The following is a 20,645-nucleotide window of genomic DNA, read 5'->3' as shown; positions in this document are numbered from 1 at the left end:
AATTTCAAAAAAAAACAATAAATACGAGACTATGTTCCACCAATTTAAAAAATGTTCATGAATTTTAGAAAAATATTTCTATTTCAATGAAACTAAATAAAAGGAGAAAACAAAGAAAAATCAGAAAACATGCATAAAAACAAAGAAAATTAAGAAATCACCCGAACTTGATTCTACGTTTTGGAAGCTTCCCAACAATGGGAGGAAGCTTCCCGCTCGGCTTATCTCGGCCTATCCTTGAGCAAGGGATACTAGAGCTGGGTGTGTGAAACTTATCGCCCTATTTGGGGCCTAGGAAATGCCGACTCACCGACCCTAACTGACTTCAAAAGGTTCACACATTTTTTCAAATGTTTGTGAGTTGGAAACTGTTCATGAATTTGAAAATATTCAAAAATGTATAAAGTTTTTAGAAATTTAGAAAATGTTCATGAATTTAAAAATATTTGCTCATATAAAATATGTTCACAAATTTAAAATCATGGATTTTAAAATGTTCATTTTTAAAAAATATTCACCAATTTTAGAAGTGTTCATAATATTTTAAATAATATTTAAAAAATAGATGAAATAATAGGAAGAAAACATAAAAGAAAAACTGATGAAAATACCAGTTAAACCTACAGAGGACAGGAAAGAAATCAAATCAAAAAGTCGACCCCTAAAGCCTTCAAAAACCTTCCATTTACCTGAACACAAGGCGTGTACACAAACTAGCCCATTAGCGATAAAAACTCTGAGGAGGGTGTGCGTTTTGTACCATTTAGTCTCTGGAAGGTTTCCTGAAGTTCAATGTTGATGCAGGAGTTGCAAAGGTCTAGCTAGAGGTGTGGAGGCCGTTGTGTTCGGAGCATATTAGCATAGTGGGTCCAATGTAAATGCTCATAATTTAGTTTGTGGTGCTTTGTCACTGTTTAGTGGTCAGCTTTATGGCATTCAGAGCCCTTGGACACCCCATGGGGCCCGTGAATATTAATGAATGAAGACCACTATTTGCCCCTAAAAAAGGCAGGGCTGGAAATAGGAGATGCGAACAAAATTAGCACTTGAAATTTTTTCATCGAGTCCAGTGAGCTTGGCTAGGGAACCGATGCAGGTAACAAAACAAGCCCATCTTGAAACTCCCTTTTTTAGCAGTGCCCAAGCAACAAGCCATAACACCTTAAGACTGCCTAATTGGTGTCACAAAAAAAGTTGCTAAAAACACATGTGTGTGTTTATTAAGAACATAAATGTGGTGATCCTTCTTTTAAAAAGTTAAAAAATTGATAGAGACATCATTAACTATGACCTCACGTCCATTCATAATGAACATACAATTTTGCATGCAACGTTTCCTACCATCTGAATTCGGCATGGACCCATCAAGGATGGGGCATGCCCTTGAACCAGGAAGGATCACATTTGATGAGAAGATGGAGATAAGAAGGGCGATAGAAGAAGGAAACATTCCCCACGCCTACATTTCTGCTAACTGCTTTGCTGCTTACTTTGTTCCTAACCTGTGTCAAATGCATACCCTTCTTCCACCCAAGGAGAAAGTTCATGTCTATGCAGATGGCAACGTCAAATTTACCATAAGAAAATATTACTTGTACTACTTAATTTCGCCTAGTTTGTAAGACTCCTGCTTTTGAGTGTATTTGACTCCCTTCGGATTTCCACTTCTGATTGTGTATTGTTATATCATACTATTCAAGGAAATATGCCCTAGAGGCAATAATAAATTTGTTATTTATATTCCCTTACATCATGATAAATGTTTATTATTCATGCTAGAATTGTATTAACCGGAAACTTGATACATGTGTGAATACATAGACAATAAATAGTGTCCCTATTATACCTCTACTAGACTAGCAAGTTAATCAAAGATGGTTAAGTTTCCTAACCATAGACATGTGTTGTCATTTGATGAACGTGATCACATCATTAGGAGAATGATGTGATGGACAAGACCCATCCGTTAGCTTAGCATAAAGATCGTTAAGTTTTATTGCTATTGCTTTCTTCATGACTTATACATATTCCTTTGACTATGAGATTATGCAACTCCCGAATACTGGAGGAATACCTTATGTGCTATCAAACGTCACAACGTAACTGGGTGATCGTAAAGATGCTCTACAGGTATCTCTGAAGGTGTTTGTTGGGTTGGCATAGATCGAGATTAGGATTTGTCACTCCGAGTATCGGAGAGGTATCTCTGGGCCCTCTCGGCAATACACATCATGATAAGCCTTGCAAGCAATGTGACTAATGAGTTAGTTGCGGGATGATGTATTACGGAACGAGTAAAGAGACTTGCCGGTAACGAGATTGAACTAGGTATGAAGATACCGATGATCGAATCTCGGGCAAGTAAAATACCGATGACAAAGGGAATGATGTATGTTGTCATTGCGGTTTGACCGATAAAGATCTTCTTACAATATGTAGGAACCAATATGAGAATCCAGGTTCCGCTGTTGGTTATTGACCACAGATGTGTCTCGGTCATGTCTACATAGTTCTCGAACCCATAGGGTCCGCACGCTTAACGTTCGATGACGATTTGTATTATGAGTTATGTATTTGGGTGACCGAAGATTGTCCAGAGTCCTAGATGAGATCACGGAGATGACGAGGAGTCTGGAAATGGTCGAGAGGTAAAGATTGATATATTGGATGATAGTATTCGGACACCGGAAGTGTTTCGGAATGTATCAGGTACATATCGGAGTACCGGGGGGGGGGGGGGTGGGGGTTACCGAAAATCCCGGGGGGAAGATATGGGCCATAGGAGGGAGGCAAGGCAGCCCACAAGGGGGTGGCTCCCCCATGGGGAGTCCGAATTGGACAAGGGGAGGGGGAGCGGCCCGCCTTTTGTTCTCCTCTCCCACTCCTTCCCCCTTTCCCCCTCTGATAGAAGGAGGGGGGGGGCGAATAGGACTAGGAGTCCAAGTGGGTTTCCCCCCACTTGGCGCGCCCTAGGCCGGCCTCCTTCTCTATCCCTCCTTTATATACGGGGGCGGGGGGGGGGCACCTCTAAGGCACATCAATTGTTCTTAGCCGTGTGCGGTGCCCCCCTCCACCGTTTACTCCTCCGGTCATATTGTTGTAGTGCTTAGGCGAAGCCCTGCGAGGATCACTTCACCATCACCGGCACCACGCCGTCGTGCTGACGAAACTCTCCCTTGACAATTTGTTGGATCAAGAGTTCGAGGGATGTCATCGAGGTGAACGTGTGCAGAACTCGAAGGTGCCGTACGTTTGGTGCTTGATCGGTTGAATCGAGAAGACGTTCGACTACATCAACCGCGTTAAGCTAATGCTTCCGCTTTCGGTCTACGAGGGTATGTGGACACACTCTCCCCATCTCGTTTCTATGCATCTCCTAGATAGATCTTGCGTGAGCGTAGGAATGTTTTTGAAATTGCATGCTACGTTCCCCAACAATGGCATCCGAGCCAGGTCTATGCGTAGATGATATGCACGAGTAGAACACAAAGAGTTGTGGGCGATTATAGTCATACTGCTTACCACCAATGTCTTATTTTGATTCGACGGTATTGTTGGATGAAGCGGCCCACACCAACCTTACATGACCACGTTCATGAGACCGGTTCCACCGATAGACATGCAACTTGTTTTGCATAAAGGTGGCTGGCGGGTGTCTATTTCTCCAACTTTAGTTGAATCAAATTTGACTACGGTCGGTCCTTGTTGAAGGTTAAAACAACAAACTTGACGAAACATCGTTGTGGTTTTGATGCGTAGGTAAGAACAGTTCTTACTAGAAGTGTTGGGGAATGCAATAATTTCAAAAAAATCCTACGATCACGCAAAATCTATGTGATGCATAGCAACAAGCGGGGAGAGTGTGTCCACGTACCCTCGTAGACCGAAAGGGGAAGCATTTTATCAACGCGGTTGATGTAGTCGTACGTCTTCATGATCCGACCGATCCAAGTACCGAACGCACGGCACCTCCGAGTTCAGCACACGTTCAGTTCGATGACGTCCCTCGTACTCTTGATCCAGTTGAGGCCGAGGGAGAGTTCTGTCAGCACGACGGCGTGGTGACGGTGATGATGAAGTTACCGACGCAGGGCTTCGCCTAAGCACTATGACGATATGACCGAGGTGTGTAACTGTGGAGGGGGGCACGGCACACGGCTAAGTAATCAACTTGTGTGTCTATGGGGTGCCCCCTGGCCACGTATATAAAGGATGGAGGGAGGAGGAGGCCGGCCCTCATAGGGCGCGCCCAAAGTGTGGAGTCCTACTAGGACTCCCTAGTCCTAGTAGGATTCCACCTCCCACATGGAATAGGAAAAGGGGAAGGGAGAAGGAGAAGAAAGGAAGGGGGCGCCCCCTTTCCCTAGTCCAATTCGGACCAGTCCATGGGGAAGGGGCGCGGCCACCCTTGAGGCCTTTCTCTCCTTTCCCGTATGGCCCATTAAGGCCCAATACGAATTCCCGTAACTCTCTGTTACTCCAAAAATACCCGAATCACTCGGAACCTTTCCGATGTCCGAATATAGCCTTCCAATATATCGATCTTTATGTCTCGACCATTTCGAGACTCCTCATCATGTCCATGATCTCATCCGGGACTCCGAACTATCTTTGGTCATCAAATCACATAACTCTTTAATACAAATCCTCATCAAACGTTAAGCGTGCGGACCCTACGGGTTCGAGAACTATGTAGACATGAACGAGACACATCTCGAGTCAATAACCAATAGCGGAACCTGGATGCTCATATTGGCTCCCACATATTCTACAAAGATCTTTATAGGTCAAACCGCATAATAACATACGTTGTCCCCTTTGTCATCGGTATGTTACTTGCCCGAGATTGGATCGTCGGCTCAATACCTAGTTCAATCTCGTTATCGGCAAGTCTCTTTACTCGTTCCGTAATACATCATCCCGCAACTAACTCATTAGCCACATTGCTTGCAAGTCTTATAGTGATGTGCATTACTGAGAGGGCCCAGAGATACCTCTCCGACAATCAGAGTGACAAATCCTAATCTCGATCTATGCCAACTCAACAAGTACCATCGGAGACACTTGTAGAGCATGTTTATGATCACCCAGTTACGTTGTGACGTTTGGTAGCACATAAAGTGTTCCTCCGGTATTCGGGAGTTGCATAATCTCATAGTCATAGGAACATGTATAAGTTATGAAGAAAGCAATAGCAACAAACTAAACGATCATAGTGCTAAGCTAACGGATGGGTCATGTCAATCACATCATTCTCTAATGATGTGATCGCGCTCATCAAATGACAACTCATGTCAATGGCTAGGAAACTTAACCATATTTGATCAACGAGCTAGTCAAGTAGAGGCATACTAGTGACACTCTATTTGTCTATGTATTCACACATGTACTAAGTTTCTGGTTAATACAATTCTAGCATGAATAATAAACATTTATCATGAAATAAGGAAATAAATAATAACATTATTATTGCCTCTAGGGCATATTTCCTTCAGTCTCCCACTTGCACTAGAATCAATAATCTAGTTCACATCGCCATGTGATTTAACACCAATAGTTCACATCACCATGTGATTAACACCCATAGTTCACATCATCATGTGACCAATACCCAAAGGATTTACTAGAGTCAATAATCTAGTTCACATCGCTATGTGATTAACACCCATAGAGTACTAAGGTGTGATCATGTTTTGCTTGTGAGAGAAGTTTAGTCAACGGGTTTGCCACATTCAGAGACGTATGTATTTTGCAAATATTCTATGTCTACAATGCTCTGCACGGAGCTACTCTAGCTAAATGCTTCCACTTTCAATATGTATCCAGATCGAGACTCAGAGTCATCTAGATCGGTGTCAAAGCTTGCATCGACGTAACTCTTTACGACGAACTCTTTATCACCTCCATAACCGAGAAATATTTCCTTAGTCCTCTAAGGATAATTTTGACCGCTGTCCAGTGATCTACTCCTAGATCAGAATTGTACTCCCTTGCCAAACTCAGGGCAATGTATACAATAGGTCTAGTATATAGCATGGCATACTTTATAGAACCTATGACTGAGGCATAGGAAATGACTTTTCATTTTCTTTCTATTTTCTGTCGTGGTCGGGTTTTGAGTCTTTACTCAATTTCACACATTGCAACACAGGCAAGAACTCCTTATTTGACTGTTCCATTTTGAACTACTTCAAAATCTTGTCAAGGTATGTACTTATTGAAAAAACTTAGCAAGCGTCTTGATCTATCTCTATAGATCTTGATGCTCAATATGTAAGCAGCTTCACCGAGGTCTTTCTTTGAAAAACTCCTTTCAAACACTCCTTTATGCTTTCCAGAAAATTCTACATCATTTCCGGTCAACAATATGTCACTCACATATACTTATCAGAAAGGCTGTAGTGCTCCCACTCACTTTCTTGTAAATACAGGCTTCACCGCAAGTCTGTATAAAACTATATGCTTTGATAAACTCATCAAAGCGTATATTCCAACTCCGAGATGCTTGCACCAGTCCATAGATGGATCGCTGGAGCTTGCACACTTTGTTAGCACCTTTAGGATTGACAAAACCTTCTTGTTGTATCATATACAACTCTTTTTTAAGAAATCCATTAAGGAATGCAGTTTTGACATCCATTTGCCAGATTTCATCAAATGTGGCAATTGCTAATATGATTCGGACAGACTTAAGCATCACTACGAGTGAGAAAATCTCATCGTAGTCAACACCTTGAACTTGCCGAAAACCTTTTGCGACAATTCGAGCTTTGTAGATAGTAACACTACTATCAGCGTTCGTCTTCCTCTTGAAGATCCATTTATTCTCAATGGCTTGCCGATCATTGGGCAAGTCAACCAAAGTCCATACTTAATTCTCATACATGGATCCCATCTCAGATTTCATGGCCTTAAACCATTTTGCGGAATCTGGGCTCATCATCGCTTCCTCATAGTTCGTAGGTTCGTCATGGTCAAGTAACATGACCTCCAGAACAGGATTACCATACCACTCTGGTGCAGACCGTACTTTGGTTGACCTACGAGGTTCGGTAGTAACTTGATCTGAAGTTTCATGATCATCATCATTAATCTTCCTCACTAATTGGTGTAGGCATCACTGGAACTGATTTCTGTGATGAACTATTTTCCAATTCGGGAGAAGGTACAATTACCTCATCAAGTTCTACTTTCCTCCCACTCACTTTTTTCGAGAGAAACTCCTTCTCTAGAAAGGATCCATTCTTAGCAACAAAGATCTTGCCTTCGGATCTGTGATAGAAGGTGTACCCAATAGTTTCTTTTGGGTATCCTATGAAGACTTACTTCTCAGATTTGGGTTCGAGCTTATCATGTTGAAACTTTTTCACATAAGCATCACAGTCCCAAACTTTAAGAAACGACAGCTTAGGTTTCTCGCCAAACCACAGTTCATACGGAGTCATCTCCAAGGATTTAGATGGTGCCCTATTTAACGTGAATGTAGCTGTCTCTAATGCATAACCCCAAAACGATAGTGGTAGATCGGTAAGAGACATCATAGATCGCACCATATCTAATAAACTACGGTTATGACGTTCGAACACACCATTACACTGTGGTGTTCCAAGTGGCGTGAGAAGTGAAACTATTTCACATTGTTTTAACTGAAGGCCAAACTCGTAACTCAAATATTTTACCTCTGCAATCATATTGTAGAAACTTTTATTTTCTTGTTACGATGATTCTCCACTTCACTATGAAATTCTTTGAACTTTTCAAATGTTTCAAACTTGTGTTTCATCAAGTAGATATAACCATATCTGCTCAAATCATCTGTGAAGGTAAGAAAATAACGATACCCGCCACGAGCCTCAATACTCATTGGACCACATACATCGGTATGTATTATTTCCAATTAGTCAGTTGCTTGTTCCATTGTTCCGGAGAATGGAGTTTTAGTCATCTTGCCCATGAGGCACGGTTCGCAAGCACCAAGTGATTCATAATCAAGTGATTTCAAAAGCCCATCAGCATGGAGTTTCTTCATGCTCTTTATACCGATATGACCTAAACGGCAGTGCCACAAATAAGTTGCACTATCATTATTAACTTTGCATCTTTTGGCTTCAATATTATGAATATGTGTATCACTACGATCGAGATCCAACAAACTATTTTCATTGGGTGTATGACCATCGAAGGTTTTATTCATGTAAACAGAACAACAATTATTCTTTGACTTTAAATGAATAACCGTATTGCAATAAACATGATCAAATCATATTCATGCTCAACGTAAACACCAAATAACATTTATTTAGGTTTCAACACTAATCCCGAAAGTATAGGGAGTGTGCGATGATGAGCATATCAATCTTGGAACCATTTCCAACACATATCGTCACTTCACCCTTAACTAGTCTCAGTTCATTCTGCAACTCCCGTTTCGAGTTACTAATCTTAGCAACTGAACCGGTATCAAATATTGAGGGGTTGCTTATGAGCACTAGTAAAACACACATCAATAATCTGTATATCAAATATACCTTTGTTCACTTTGCCATCCTTCTTATCAACCAAATACTTGGGGCAGTTCCGCTTCCAGTGACCAGTCCCTTTGCAGTAGAAGCACTCAGTTTCAGGGTTAGGTCCAGACTTGGGCTTTTTCACTTGAGCAGCAACTTGCTTGCCGTTCTTCTTGAAGTTCCCCTTCTTCCCTTTGACCCTTTATTTGAAACTAGTGGTCGTGTTAACCATCAACACTTGATGCTCTTTCTTGATTTCTACCTTCGTCGATTTCAGCATCGCGAAGAGCTCGGGAATTATTTTTGTCATCCCTTGCATATTATAGTTCATCACGAAGTTCTAGTAACTTGGAGATAGTGACTAGAGAACTTTGTCAATTACTATCTTATCTGTAAGATTAACTCCCACTTGATTCAAGCAATTGTAGTACCCAGACAATCTGAGCACACGCTCACTGGTTGAGCTATTCTCCTCCATCTTGTAGGCAAAGTACTGTTAGAGGTCTTATACCTCTCGACACGGGCATGAGTCTGAAATACTAATTTCAACTCTTGAAACATCTATATGGTCCGTGGCGTTCAAAACATTTTTGAAGTCCCGGTTCTAAGCCGTAAAGCATGGTGCACTAAACTATCAAGTAGTCATCATACCGAGCTTTTGTCAAAACGTTCATAACGTCTGCATCTGCTCCTGCAATAGGTATATCACCTAGCGGTGCATCAAGGACATAATTGTTCTATGCAGCAATGAGGAAAATCCTCAGATCACGGACCAGCTACTATCATCTTTCAACTTATATTTCTCTAGGAACATATAAAAAATAAACGGGGAGCTACAACGCGAGCTATTGATCTACAACATAGATATGCTAATACTACCAGGACTAAGTTCATGATAAATTAAAGTTCAATTAATCGTATTACTTAAGAACTCCCACTTAGATAGACATCCCTCTAGTCATCTAAATGATCACGTGATCCAAATCAACTAAACCATGTCCGATCATCATGTGAGATGGAGTAGTTTTCAATGGTGAACATCACTATGTTGATCATATCTACTATATGATTCACGCTCGACCTTTCGGTCTCCAGTGTTCTGAGGCCATATCTGCATATGCTAGGCTCGTCAAGTTTAACCCGAGTATTCTGCGTGTGCAAAACTGGCTTGCACCCGTTGTATGTGAACGTAGAGCTTATCACACCCGATCATCACGTGGTGTCTCGGCATGACGAACTGTCGCAACGGTGCATACTCAGGGAGAACACTTATACCTTGAAATTTAGTGAGAGATCATCTTATAAAGCTACCGCCGAACTAAGCAAAATAAGATGTATAAAAGATAAACATCACATGCAATCAAAATATGTGACATGATATGGCCATCATCATCTTGTGCTTTTGATCTCCATCTCCAAAGTACTGTCATAGTCTCCATTGTTACCGGCATGACACCATGATCTCCATCATCTTGATCTTTTATCAACGTGTCGTCACATGGTCGTCTCACCAGCTATTGCTTTTGCAACTATTGCTATCGCATAGCGATAAAGTAAAGCAATTACATGGCACTTGCATATTATGCAATAAAGAGACAACCATAAGGCTCCTGCCAGTTGCCGATAACTTTAACAAAACATGATCATCTCATACAACAATTAATATCTCATCACGTCTTGACCATATCACATCACAACATGCCCTGCAAAAACAAGTTAGACGTCCTCTACTTTGTTGTTGCAAGTTTTACGTGGCTGCTACGGGCTGAGCAAGAACCGTTCTTACCTACGCATCAAAACCACAATGATTTTTCGTCAAGTATGTGTTGTTTTAACCTTCAACAAGGACCGGGCGTAGCCACACTCGATTCAACTAAAGTTGAAGAAACTGACACCCGCTAGCCACCTGTGTGCAAAGCACGTCGGTAGAACCAGTCTCGCGTAAGCGTACGCGTAATGTCGGTCCGGGCCGCTTCATCCAACAATACCGCCGAATCAAAGTATGACATGCTAGTAAGTAGTATGACTATTATCGCCCACAAGTCACTTGTGTTCTACTCGTGCATATAACATCTACGCATAAACCTGAGTCGGATGCCACTGTTGGGGAACGCAGTAATTTCAAAAAAATTCCTACGATCACGCAAGATCTATGTGATGCATAGCAACGAGCGGGGAGAGTGTGTCCACGTACCCTCGTAGGCCGAAAGCGGGAGCGTTTTATCAACGCGGTTGATGTAGTCGTACGTCTTCATGATCCGACCGATCCAAGTACCGAACGCATGGCACCTCTGAATTCAGCACACGTTCAGCTCGATGACGTCCCTCGTACTCTTGATCCAGTTGAGGCCGAGGTAGAGTTCCGTCAGCACGACGGCGTGGTGACGGTGATGATGAAGTTACCGACGCAGGGCTTCGCCTAAGCACTACGACGATATGACCGAGGTCTGTAACTGTGAGGGGGGCACCGCACACGGCTAAGTAATCAACTTGTGTGTCTATGGGGTGCCCCTGGCCACGTATATAAAGGATGGAGGGAGAAGGAGGCCGGCCCTCATAGGGCGCGCCCAAAGTGTGGAGTCCTACTAGGACTCCCTAGTCCTAGTAGGATTCCACCTCCCACATGGAATAGGAAAAGGGGAAGGGAGAAGGAGAAGAAAGGAAGGGGCACCCCCTTTCCCTAGTCCAATTCGGACCAGTCCATGGGGAAGGGGCGCGACCACCCTTGAGGCCTTTCTCTCCTTTCCCGTATGGCCCATTAAGGCCCAATACGAATTCCCGTAACTCTCCGGTACTCCAAAAAATACCCGAATCACTCGGAACCTTTTTGATGTCCGAATATAGCCTTCCAATGTCGATCCTTATGTCTCGACCATTTTGAGACTCCTCGTCATGTCCATGATCTCATCCGGGACTCCGAACTATCTTCAGTCATCAAATCACATAACTCTTTAATACAAATCCTCATCAAACGTTAAGCGTGCGGAACCTACGGGTTCGTGAACTTTGTAGACATGAACGAGACACATCTCAAGTCAATAACCAATAGCGGAACCTGGATGCTCATATTGGCTCCCACATATTCTACGAAGATCTTTATCGGTCAAACCGCAAAACAACATACATTGTGCCCTTTGTCATCGGTATGTTACTTGCCCAAGATTCGATCGTCGGTATCTCAATACCTAGTTCAATGTCGTTATCGGCAAGTCTCTTTACTCGTTCTGTAATACAACATCCCAGAACTAACTCATTAGTCACATTGCTTGCAAGGCTTATAGTGATGTGCATTACGAGAGGGCCCAGAGATACCTCTCCGACAATCGGAGTGACAAACCCTAATCTCGATCTATGCCAACTCAACAAGTACCATCGGAGACACCTGTAGAGCACCTTTATGATCATCCAGTTACGTTGTGACGTTCGGTAGCACACAAAGTGTTCCTCCGGTATTCGGGAGTTGCATAATGATACGTCTCCAACATATCTATAATTTATGAAGTATCCATGCCATGTTTACACTAGTTTTATATGATTTTGGTATGATTTGATTAGAACTAACCCGGACTGACGCTGTTTTCAGTAGAACTATCGTGGTGTTGTTTTTGTGTAGAAATAAAAGTTCTCGGAATGAGCTGAAAATCAACGGAGAATTTTTCTGGAAAATATGAAAAATACTGGAACAAAAATCTACCGGAGGCGAGTCTCGTGGGTCCCACGAGGGTGGGGGCGCGCCCACCCTCCCTGGGCGCGCCCCTGTGCCTCGTGGACTGCCCGTGGGGCCTCCTGACTTGTTCTCGACGCCAACCTCTCCTATAAATACAGAAACCTCCGGAAATTAACCTAGATCGGAAGTTCCGCCGCCGCAAGCCTCTGTAGCCAAGAGAAATCAATCTAGGTCCTCTCTGGCACCCTGCCGGAGGGGGCCATCATCACCGGAGGCCATGGAGGAGGATTCCGGAGGGGCCATAATCGCCATGAAGGCCAAGGACCAGAGGGAGAATCTCTCCCCATCGAGGGGGAGGCCATGGAGGAGGAAGCACAAGGGGGAGAACCTCTCCTCCTCTCTCTCTCGGTGGCGCCGGATTGCCATCGGGAGGGGAATCATCGACGCGGTGATCGTCTTCATCAACATCACCATCATCATCACCATCCTCATCTCTTTTACGCGGTTCACTCTCCCGCACCCCGCTGTAATCCCTACTTGAACATGGTGCTTTATGCCACATATTATGATCCAATGATGTGTTGCCATCCTATGATGTTTTGAGTAGATATCCTTTGTCTTTGGGTTGATTCATGATCTAGATTGGTATGAGTTGTATGTTTTATTTTGGTGCTGTCCTATTGTGCCCACCGTGTCACGCAAGCGTGAGGGATTCCCGCTGTAGGGTGTTGCAATATGTTCATAGTTTTCTTATTGTCTACGTTGCGTGAGTGACTGAAACACAAACACGGATAAGTGGGTCATGGCGTATGGGAATAAAGAGGACTTGATGCTTTAATGCTATGGTTGGGTTTTACCTTAATGATCTTTAGTAGTTGCGGATGCTTGCTAGAGTTCCAATCATAAGTGCATATGATCCAAGAAGAGAAAGTATGTCAGCTTATGCCTCTCCCTCATATGAAATTGCAATAGTGATTACCGGTCTTGTTAACAATTGCCTAGGACAATTCCGCACACCGATCCATCATTATTCCACACTTGCTATTTATAATATTTAGTAATATATTCTAACTTTATGATAACAACACCTACTTTTATGTTTTAGCCCTCCGATATCATGCAAAGTTATCCTCTTCATACCCACAACGTAGTTTTATTTCTTGTTTCTAGTTGGAAGCAAACGTTCGGTGTACGTAGAGTCGTATCAGTGGCAGATAGGACTTGAGAGAATATTGATATTACCTTTAGCTCCTTGTGGGTTCGACACTCCATACTTATCACTTCCACCATTGGGAATTTCTACGATGATTCCCTACACTTGGGGATTATCAAGCTCTTTTCTGGCGCCGTTGCCGGGGAGCAATAGCGTGGGGTTGATATTCTCATGTGTGCTTATTTGCTTTCTTCACTAAGTAGATTTTGTTTTTACTTTTTTTTTCTGTTTAGTTGTGGGTGAAACATACAATTTTTTTTTGAAAATACAAAAAAAATTACTTGCCTATCATGCCTAAAAAGTTTTTCAAAAAGAGAAGTGATTGAAATGTTATGCATTGAAGAAGTGAGGGTCGACCTTGAGCACTTGTGTTCATGCTCACGGAAACAATGTAGAATTTTTCGTGGAAGTTTCTCTGTAAATAATTATCCCCTTGTGTATATCCATTGTATTATAAAAATAATGTGCCAAGATTTGGTTTTAGGATGATTAGATTGCTTGTTTACTATGTGCAGAACAAAAACAGAAACTTTGGCTGTAGCGCGTGATTTTAATTTTTTTTACTAGAAGGTCAAATCGGTCTGAAACTTTTTGCACATTACTTCTGTACAAATTGTTCAAGTTGTCAAATTTATTTCATAATTTTTAGAGTTACAGAAGTTTACTAAACTTCCAGATTACAACAGACTGTCCTGTTTTTGACAGATTCTGTTTTTCTCGTGTTGTTTGCTTATTTTGATGAATCTATGGCTAGTATCGGGGGGTATGAACCATAGAGAAGTTGGAATAAAGTAGGTTTAACACCATTATAAATAAAGAATGATTTCAGTACAGGACCTTAAAGTAGTAGTTTGCTTTATGACAATAACGGATCTCACAAAGTTTTTGTTAAAGTTTTGTGTGGATGAAGTGTTCGAAGATCAAGGAGCTGTCAATATGAGAACAATAAAGAGAGGCAAGAGTCCAAGCTTAGGGATTCCCAAGGCACCCCAAGTAAATATTTCAAAGGATACTCAAGCATCTAAGCTTGGGGATGCCCCGGTTGGCATCCCATCTTTCTTCTTCAACAAATATCGGTATACCTCGGTTTTTGTTTTGTTCACATGATTTGTGTCCTTTGTGTTTTTGTTTTTTATTTAAGAACCATGCTAGCTGAGATAGCCCTTCATTGATTTATAGAATACTTCATGTGCTTCACTTATATCTTTTAAGTATGATCTTATAGAATTGCTCTTTGTGCTTCACTTAAATATTTTGAGTATGGTTTTATAGAATGCTTCGTGTGCTTCACTTATATGTTTTGAGCTTGGATATTGGTTAGTCTATATTAATTGTAGAATGCTCCATGAACTTCACTTATATCTCTTGGAGTATGAATAATATTACCATGTAAAGTGGGTTTGGAAGAGTGTCAACTTTAGTAATTAGTGATCCCACTATTCCGAATGAGAAGAATTTTGCTTATGTAGAGAGTAGTAAAATTTCTATGCTTGTAGGTCATGAAAAGAATGCTTTATGTGATAGTTATATTGTTGAACTCATTCATGATGCTACTGAAAATTATTATGAGGGAGTAATACATGCTTGCAGGAGTTGCAATAATATCAAGTTTCCTCTTCATTTGCTTGAAGTTTTGAAGTTATACTTGTTTTACCTTCCTATGCTAGTTGATTCTTGTTCCCATAAATTGTGTGCTCACAAAATCCCTAGGCATAGGAAGTGGGTTAGATTTAAATGTGCTAGTCATATTCTTTATGATGCTCTCTTTATGTTTCATTCTTATCTTTTATGTGAGCATCATTGAAATCATCATGCCTAGCTAAAGGGCATTAAAGAACAGCGCTTGTTGGGAGACAACCCAATATTTACCCTTTCTCTTTAAGCTACTGTAGTAATCATGTTTTATAGCTTTTGTTTCAATAAAGAGCCAAGTAAGACCTTTGGGAAGACTTGGGTGAAAGTTAATGTGATCTTGCTGTAAAAAACAGAAACTTTGCGCTCACGAGATTAGCTGTCATTTCTTACAGAAGACTGCTTTGGAGTTGATTCTTTTTGCATAAGATTAATAGACAAATTCCTCAAGTCCAACAATTTATTTCATAATTTTTGGAGTAGCAAAAGTATGGTTCTGTTCAGATCATTACAGACTGTTCTGTTTCTGACAAATTCTGTTTTCATTGCATAGTTTGCTTGTTTTCTAGTTTCTATGGCTTATATTTCTCAATATAAATTGTATAAATTATATGGTACAGTAGGAATTGTGTGAGAACAATGATAAACCTTGTCTTTGACAGTACCAAAGTGAATGGTTTACTCTTTATCATACAAACCTATCTCACGAAGTTCCGTTAAGTTTTGTGTGAATGAAGTTTTCAAGCTTTGGGTGAGATGTCGATATGAGGAGAATAAGGAGTGAAAAGATCCTAAGCTTGGGGATGCCCAAGGCACCCCAAGGTAATATTCAAGGAAGACTCAAGCGCCTAAGATTGGTGATGCCCCGGAAGGCATCCCCTCTCTCGTCTTCAAAACTATCGGTATACCTTACTCGGAGCTATATTTTTATTCGTCACATGATATGTGTTTTGCTTGGAGCATATTTTCAATTTTACATGCTGTTTGAATAAAATCATTGGATATGAAATCTTGAATGAAAAACAATCCTCCCATGGCTAGTTAATTATTTGACTACTCATTGTTCTTCACTTATATATTTTTGGAGTAGTTTGTCATTTACTCACGTGCTTCACGTATATCCTATGAGTAAATGGTTGAATGAATTGAATATCATAAATCTGAATTTATATACGTTTCATATGCTTATAACATGGGGAGTAATGACTTCACACATAATGAGTATAGGTAGTAAACTTATTGAAAGTTAGCAAACGCAGAATTGGTCACTTGAAAAATTTATGAAAGAATATTGAAGGAAGAGAGATTTCACATATAAATATACTATCTTGGACATCTTTTGTAATTGTGACCACTCATTAAAATATGACATGCTCAAAAGTTGATGTTGGACAAGGAAGACAACTTAATGGGTTATGTTTTCCTATATCCGAAACGTTATATTGTCTTGGATCATCCAACATGTTGAGCTTGCCTTTCCCTCTCATGCTAGACAAATTCTTTGCACCAAGTAGAGATACTACTTGTGCTTCCAAACATCCCTTAAACTAGTTTTGCTATGAGAGTCCACCATACCTACCTATGGATTGAGTAAGATCCTTCAAGTAAGTTGTCATCGATGCATGCAATAAAAATTGCTCTCTAAATATGTATGATCTATCAGTGCGAAGAAAATAAGCTTTATACGAACTTGTGATAGGGAAGAAATAAAAGAGACGGACTGCAAAATAAAGGTCTCTATCAAAAGAGGCAATATGAAGTGACGTTCTTTTGCGTTAAGATTTTGTGCATCCAACCTTAAAATCGCATGACAACCTCTGCTTCCCTCTACGAAGGGCCTATCCTTTACTTTTATCTTCTACCCTTATACAAGAGTCGTGGTGATCATCACCTTTCCTTTTTACACTTTTTCCTTTGGCAAGCACTTTGTGTTGGAACGATCCGGATATATATATATATATATATATATATATATATATATATATATATATATATATATATATATCACTTGTATGTAGGTCCTCATAAATTATTATTGTTGACATTACCCTTGAGGTAAAAGCTTGGGAGGCGAAACTATAAGCCCCTATCTTTCTCTGTGTCCGATTAAAACTTTGAACCCATAAATATCACATGAGTGTTAGAAATTGTGAAAGATTAAATGATAGTTGAATATGTGGAGTTTGCTGAATCAAAAAATCTTACATAGACCCTTCCCGAAAATAAGAAGAATTGCAATTGTTTGATGACTAAGGGCACGGTTTGTTAGTTTTCAAGAAAGTTCATGATCTATACTTTAACGTGTGAATGGCTTGTTACTTGATCATGAGAAGTTTTATGAGTTGAGCTACTGTTATGATATATAATGATGCTAGAAAAAGTGATCAGAACCATCATTGATCACACTTTTGCACTTGCTAGCATTCACACTTCATAAATTATTTCTTTTATCATTTACCTACTCGAGGACGAGTAGGAATTAAGCTTGGGGATGCTGATACGTCTCCAACGTATCTATAATTTATGAAGTATTCATGCCATGTTTACACTAGTTTTATATGATTTTGGTATGGTTTGATTAGAACTAACCCGGACTGACGCTGTTTTTAGCAGAACTACCGTGGTGTTGTTTTTGGCAGAAATAAAAGTTCTCGGAATGCGCTGAAAATCAACAGAGAATTTTTCTGGAAAATATGAAAAATACTGGAACAAAAAATCTACCGGAGGGGAGTCCCGTGGGCCCCACGAGGGTGGGGGGCGTGCCCACCCCCCTGGGCGCGCCCCTGTGCCTCGTGGACTGCCCGTGGGGCCCCCTGACTTGTTCTCGACGCCAACCTCTCCTATAAATACAGAAACCTCCGGAAATTAACCTAGATCGGAAGTTCCGCCGCCACAAGACTTTGTAGCCACGAGAAATCAATCTAGGCCCTCTCTGGCACCCTGCCGGAGGGGGCCATCATCATCGGAGGCCATGGAGGAGGATCCCGGAGGGGCCATCATCGCCATAGAAAAAACTCAAGGACCAGAGGGAGAACCTCTCCCCATCCAGGGGGAGGCCATGGAGGAGGAAGCACAAGGGGGAGAACCTCTCCTCCTCTCTCTCTCTCTCGGTGGCGCCGGATTGCCATCGGGAGGGGAATCATCGCCGCGGTGATCGTCTTCATCAACATCAACATCACCATCGTCATCACCATCCTCATCTCTTTTACGCGGATCACTCTCCCGCACCCCTCTGTAATCCCTACTTGCACATGGTGCTTTATGCCACATATTATGATCCAATGATGTGTTGCCATCCTATGATGTTTTGAGTAGATATCCTTTGTCTTTGGGTTGATTGATGATCTAGATTGGTATGAGTTGTATGTTTTATTTTGGTGGTGTCCTATTGTGCCCTCCATGTCACGCAAGCGTGAGGGATTCCCGCTGTAGGGTGTTGCAATATGTTCATGGTTTCCTTATTGTCTGTGTTGCGTGAGTGACGGAAACACAAACACAGATAAGTGGGTCATGGCGTATGAGAATAAAGAGGACTTGATGCTTTAATGCTATGGTTGGGTTTTACCTTAATGATCTTTAATAGTTGCGGATGCTTGCTAGAGTTCCAATCATAAGTGCATATGATCCAAGAAGAGAAAGTATGTTAGCTTATGCCTCTCCCTCATATGAAATTGCAATAGTGACTACCTGTCTTGTTAACAATTGCCTAGGACAATTCCGCACACCGATCCATCATTATTCCACACTCGCTATTTATAATATTTAGTAATATTTCTAACTTTATGATAACAACACCTAATTTTATGTTTTATCCCTCCAATATCATGCAAGGTTATCCTCTTCATACCCACAACGTAGTTTTATTTCTTGTTTCTAGTTGGAAGCAAACGTTCGGTGTACGTAGAGTTGTATCAGTGGCAGATAGGACTTGAGGGAATATTGATCTTACCTTTAGCTCCTTGTGGGTTCGACACTCCATACTTATCACTTCCACCATTGGGAATTGCTACGATGATTCCCTACACTTGGGGATTATCACATAATCTCATAGTCATAGGAACATGTATAAGTTATGAAGAAAGCAATAGCAACAAACTAAACGATCATAGTGCTAAGCTAACGGATGGGTCATGTAAATCACATCATTCTCTAATGATGTGATCCCGTTCATCAAATGACAACTCATGTCAATGGCTAGGAAACTTAACCATCTTTGATCAACGAGCTAGTCAAGTAGAGGCATACTAGTGACATTCTGTTTGTCTATGTATTCGCACATGTACTAAGTTTCCGGTTAATACAATTCTAGAATGAATAATAAACATTTATCATGAAATAAGGAACTAAATAATAACTTTATTATTGCCTCTAGGGCATATTTCCTTCAAGAAGCCCGTACCAGCCACGTAAAACTTGCAACAACAAAGTAGAGGACGTCTAACTTGTTTTTGCAGGGCATGTTGTGATGTGATATGGTCAAGACATGATGTGATATATGTTATTGTATGAGATGATCATGTTTTGTAAAAGTTACCGGCTACTTGCAGGAGCCTTATGGTTGTCGCTTTATTGTATGAAATGCAATCGCCATGTAATTGCTTTACTTTATCACTATGCGTTAGCGATAGTTGTAGAAGCAGTAGTTGGCGAGACGACAACAATGCTACGATGGAGATCAAGGTGTCAAGCCGGTGACGATGGATATCATGACGGTGCTTTGGAGATGGAGATCAAAGGCACAAGATGATGATGGCCATATCATGTCACATATTTTGATTGCATGTGATGTTTATCTTTTATGCATCTTATTTTGCTTAGTTTTGCGGTAGCATTATAAGATGACCCCTCACTAAAATTTCAAGGTATAAGTGTCACTACAAAAAAAGACACATCCGTGACATTTTGGGCCGAACAATTTTTTTTATGTCATACTTATGACACTTCTATGATGATAATTGTGACAAAACCCGGTATCATCATAGATGTGGTGGGCTCCTACTTCTATGATAAAAAATCATGACAGAAAATGGGATTTTCATCCTGGGCGGGCCGGAGAGGCAGCTGCATGACATTCTTTGGGCTGTCCATGACGGAAAAAACCGTGGTAGAAGCGAGGGCGCGGAAAATAGCGGGGAGTTCCCGGTATGGTGGTTGGTCGGGGGCCGAGCGATGCACGTTTATCTCATACACGTACGTGCGTGGGTGCGAGGCGTTGGGCTCTAAGTGAACCCGAGCGAGGCGTTCGCCTACTGAACCTGAGTGATTGCACTGCAGGCTACGCGTTACTGAACCCGAGCGATCAATCGATCCTTTGCTGTTAACTGAACCTGAGTGATTCCTTTGCTACTGCTGCTAACTAAAGCCGATCGATGCTACCTCTGGATGAACAGTGAGCGTTGTTGGGGGGTTTGGATGAACAGTTCCTAGTGGGGGGTTGGATGAACAGGACCCCGTGGTAGTAGAGGCCGTTGCCACTGGGTGAACAGTACCCCGATCGATCGAGCCGCTGGAGGGGTGGATGAACAGGACCCCATGGAGGGCTGGATGAACAGGACGACCCCATGGAGGGCTGGTTGAACAGTAGCCGGTGGAGGGCTGGATGAACAGTAGCCCGTGGAGGGGTGGT

General features: G+C 41.5%; 1 protein-coding gene across 1 annotated transcript in view; it reads left to right on the top strand.

Moving 5' to 3' along the window:
* The window catches only part of LOC120973419 (isoflavone reductase homolog), a 68,813-nt gene that overhangs the window by 2,882 nt on the left and 45,286 nt on the right, over nt 1-20,645 (top strand). The window contains exon 2 of the mRNA XM_040399007.1: nt 1,333-1,565. Within this exon, the coding sequence (XP_040254941.1) occupies nt 1,333-1,565 (233 nt within the window). The remainder of the gene's footprint in view (nt 1-1,332; nt 1,566-20,645) is intronic.

The sequence above is a fragment of the Aegilops tauschii genome, chromosome 2 (genome assembly GCF_002575655.3).
Source record: "Aegilops tauschii subsp. strangulata cultivar AL8/78 chromosome 2, Aet v6.0, whole genome shotgun sequence".
Taxonomy (NCBI): Eukaryota; Viridiplantae; Streptophyta; class Magnoliopsida; order Poales; family Poaceae; genus Aegilops; species Aegilops tauschii.
The sequence above is the reverse complement of the archived record's forward strand: the minus strand, read 5'-3'. Positions and strand labels throughout refer to the sequence as shown.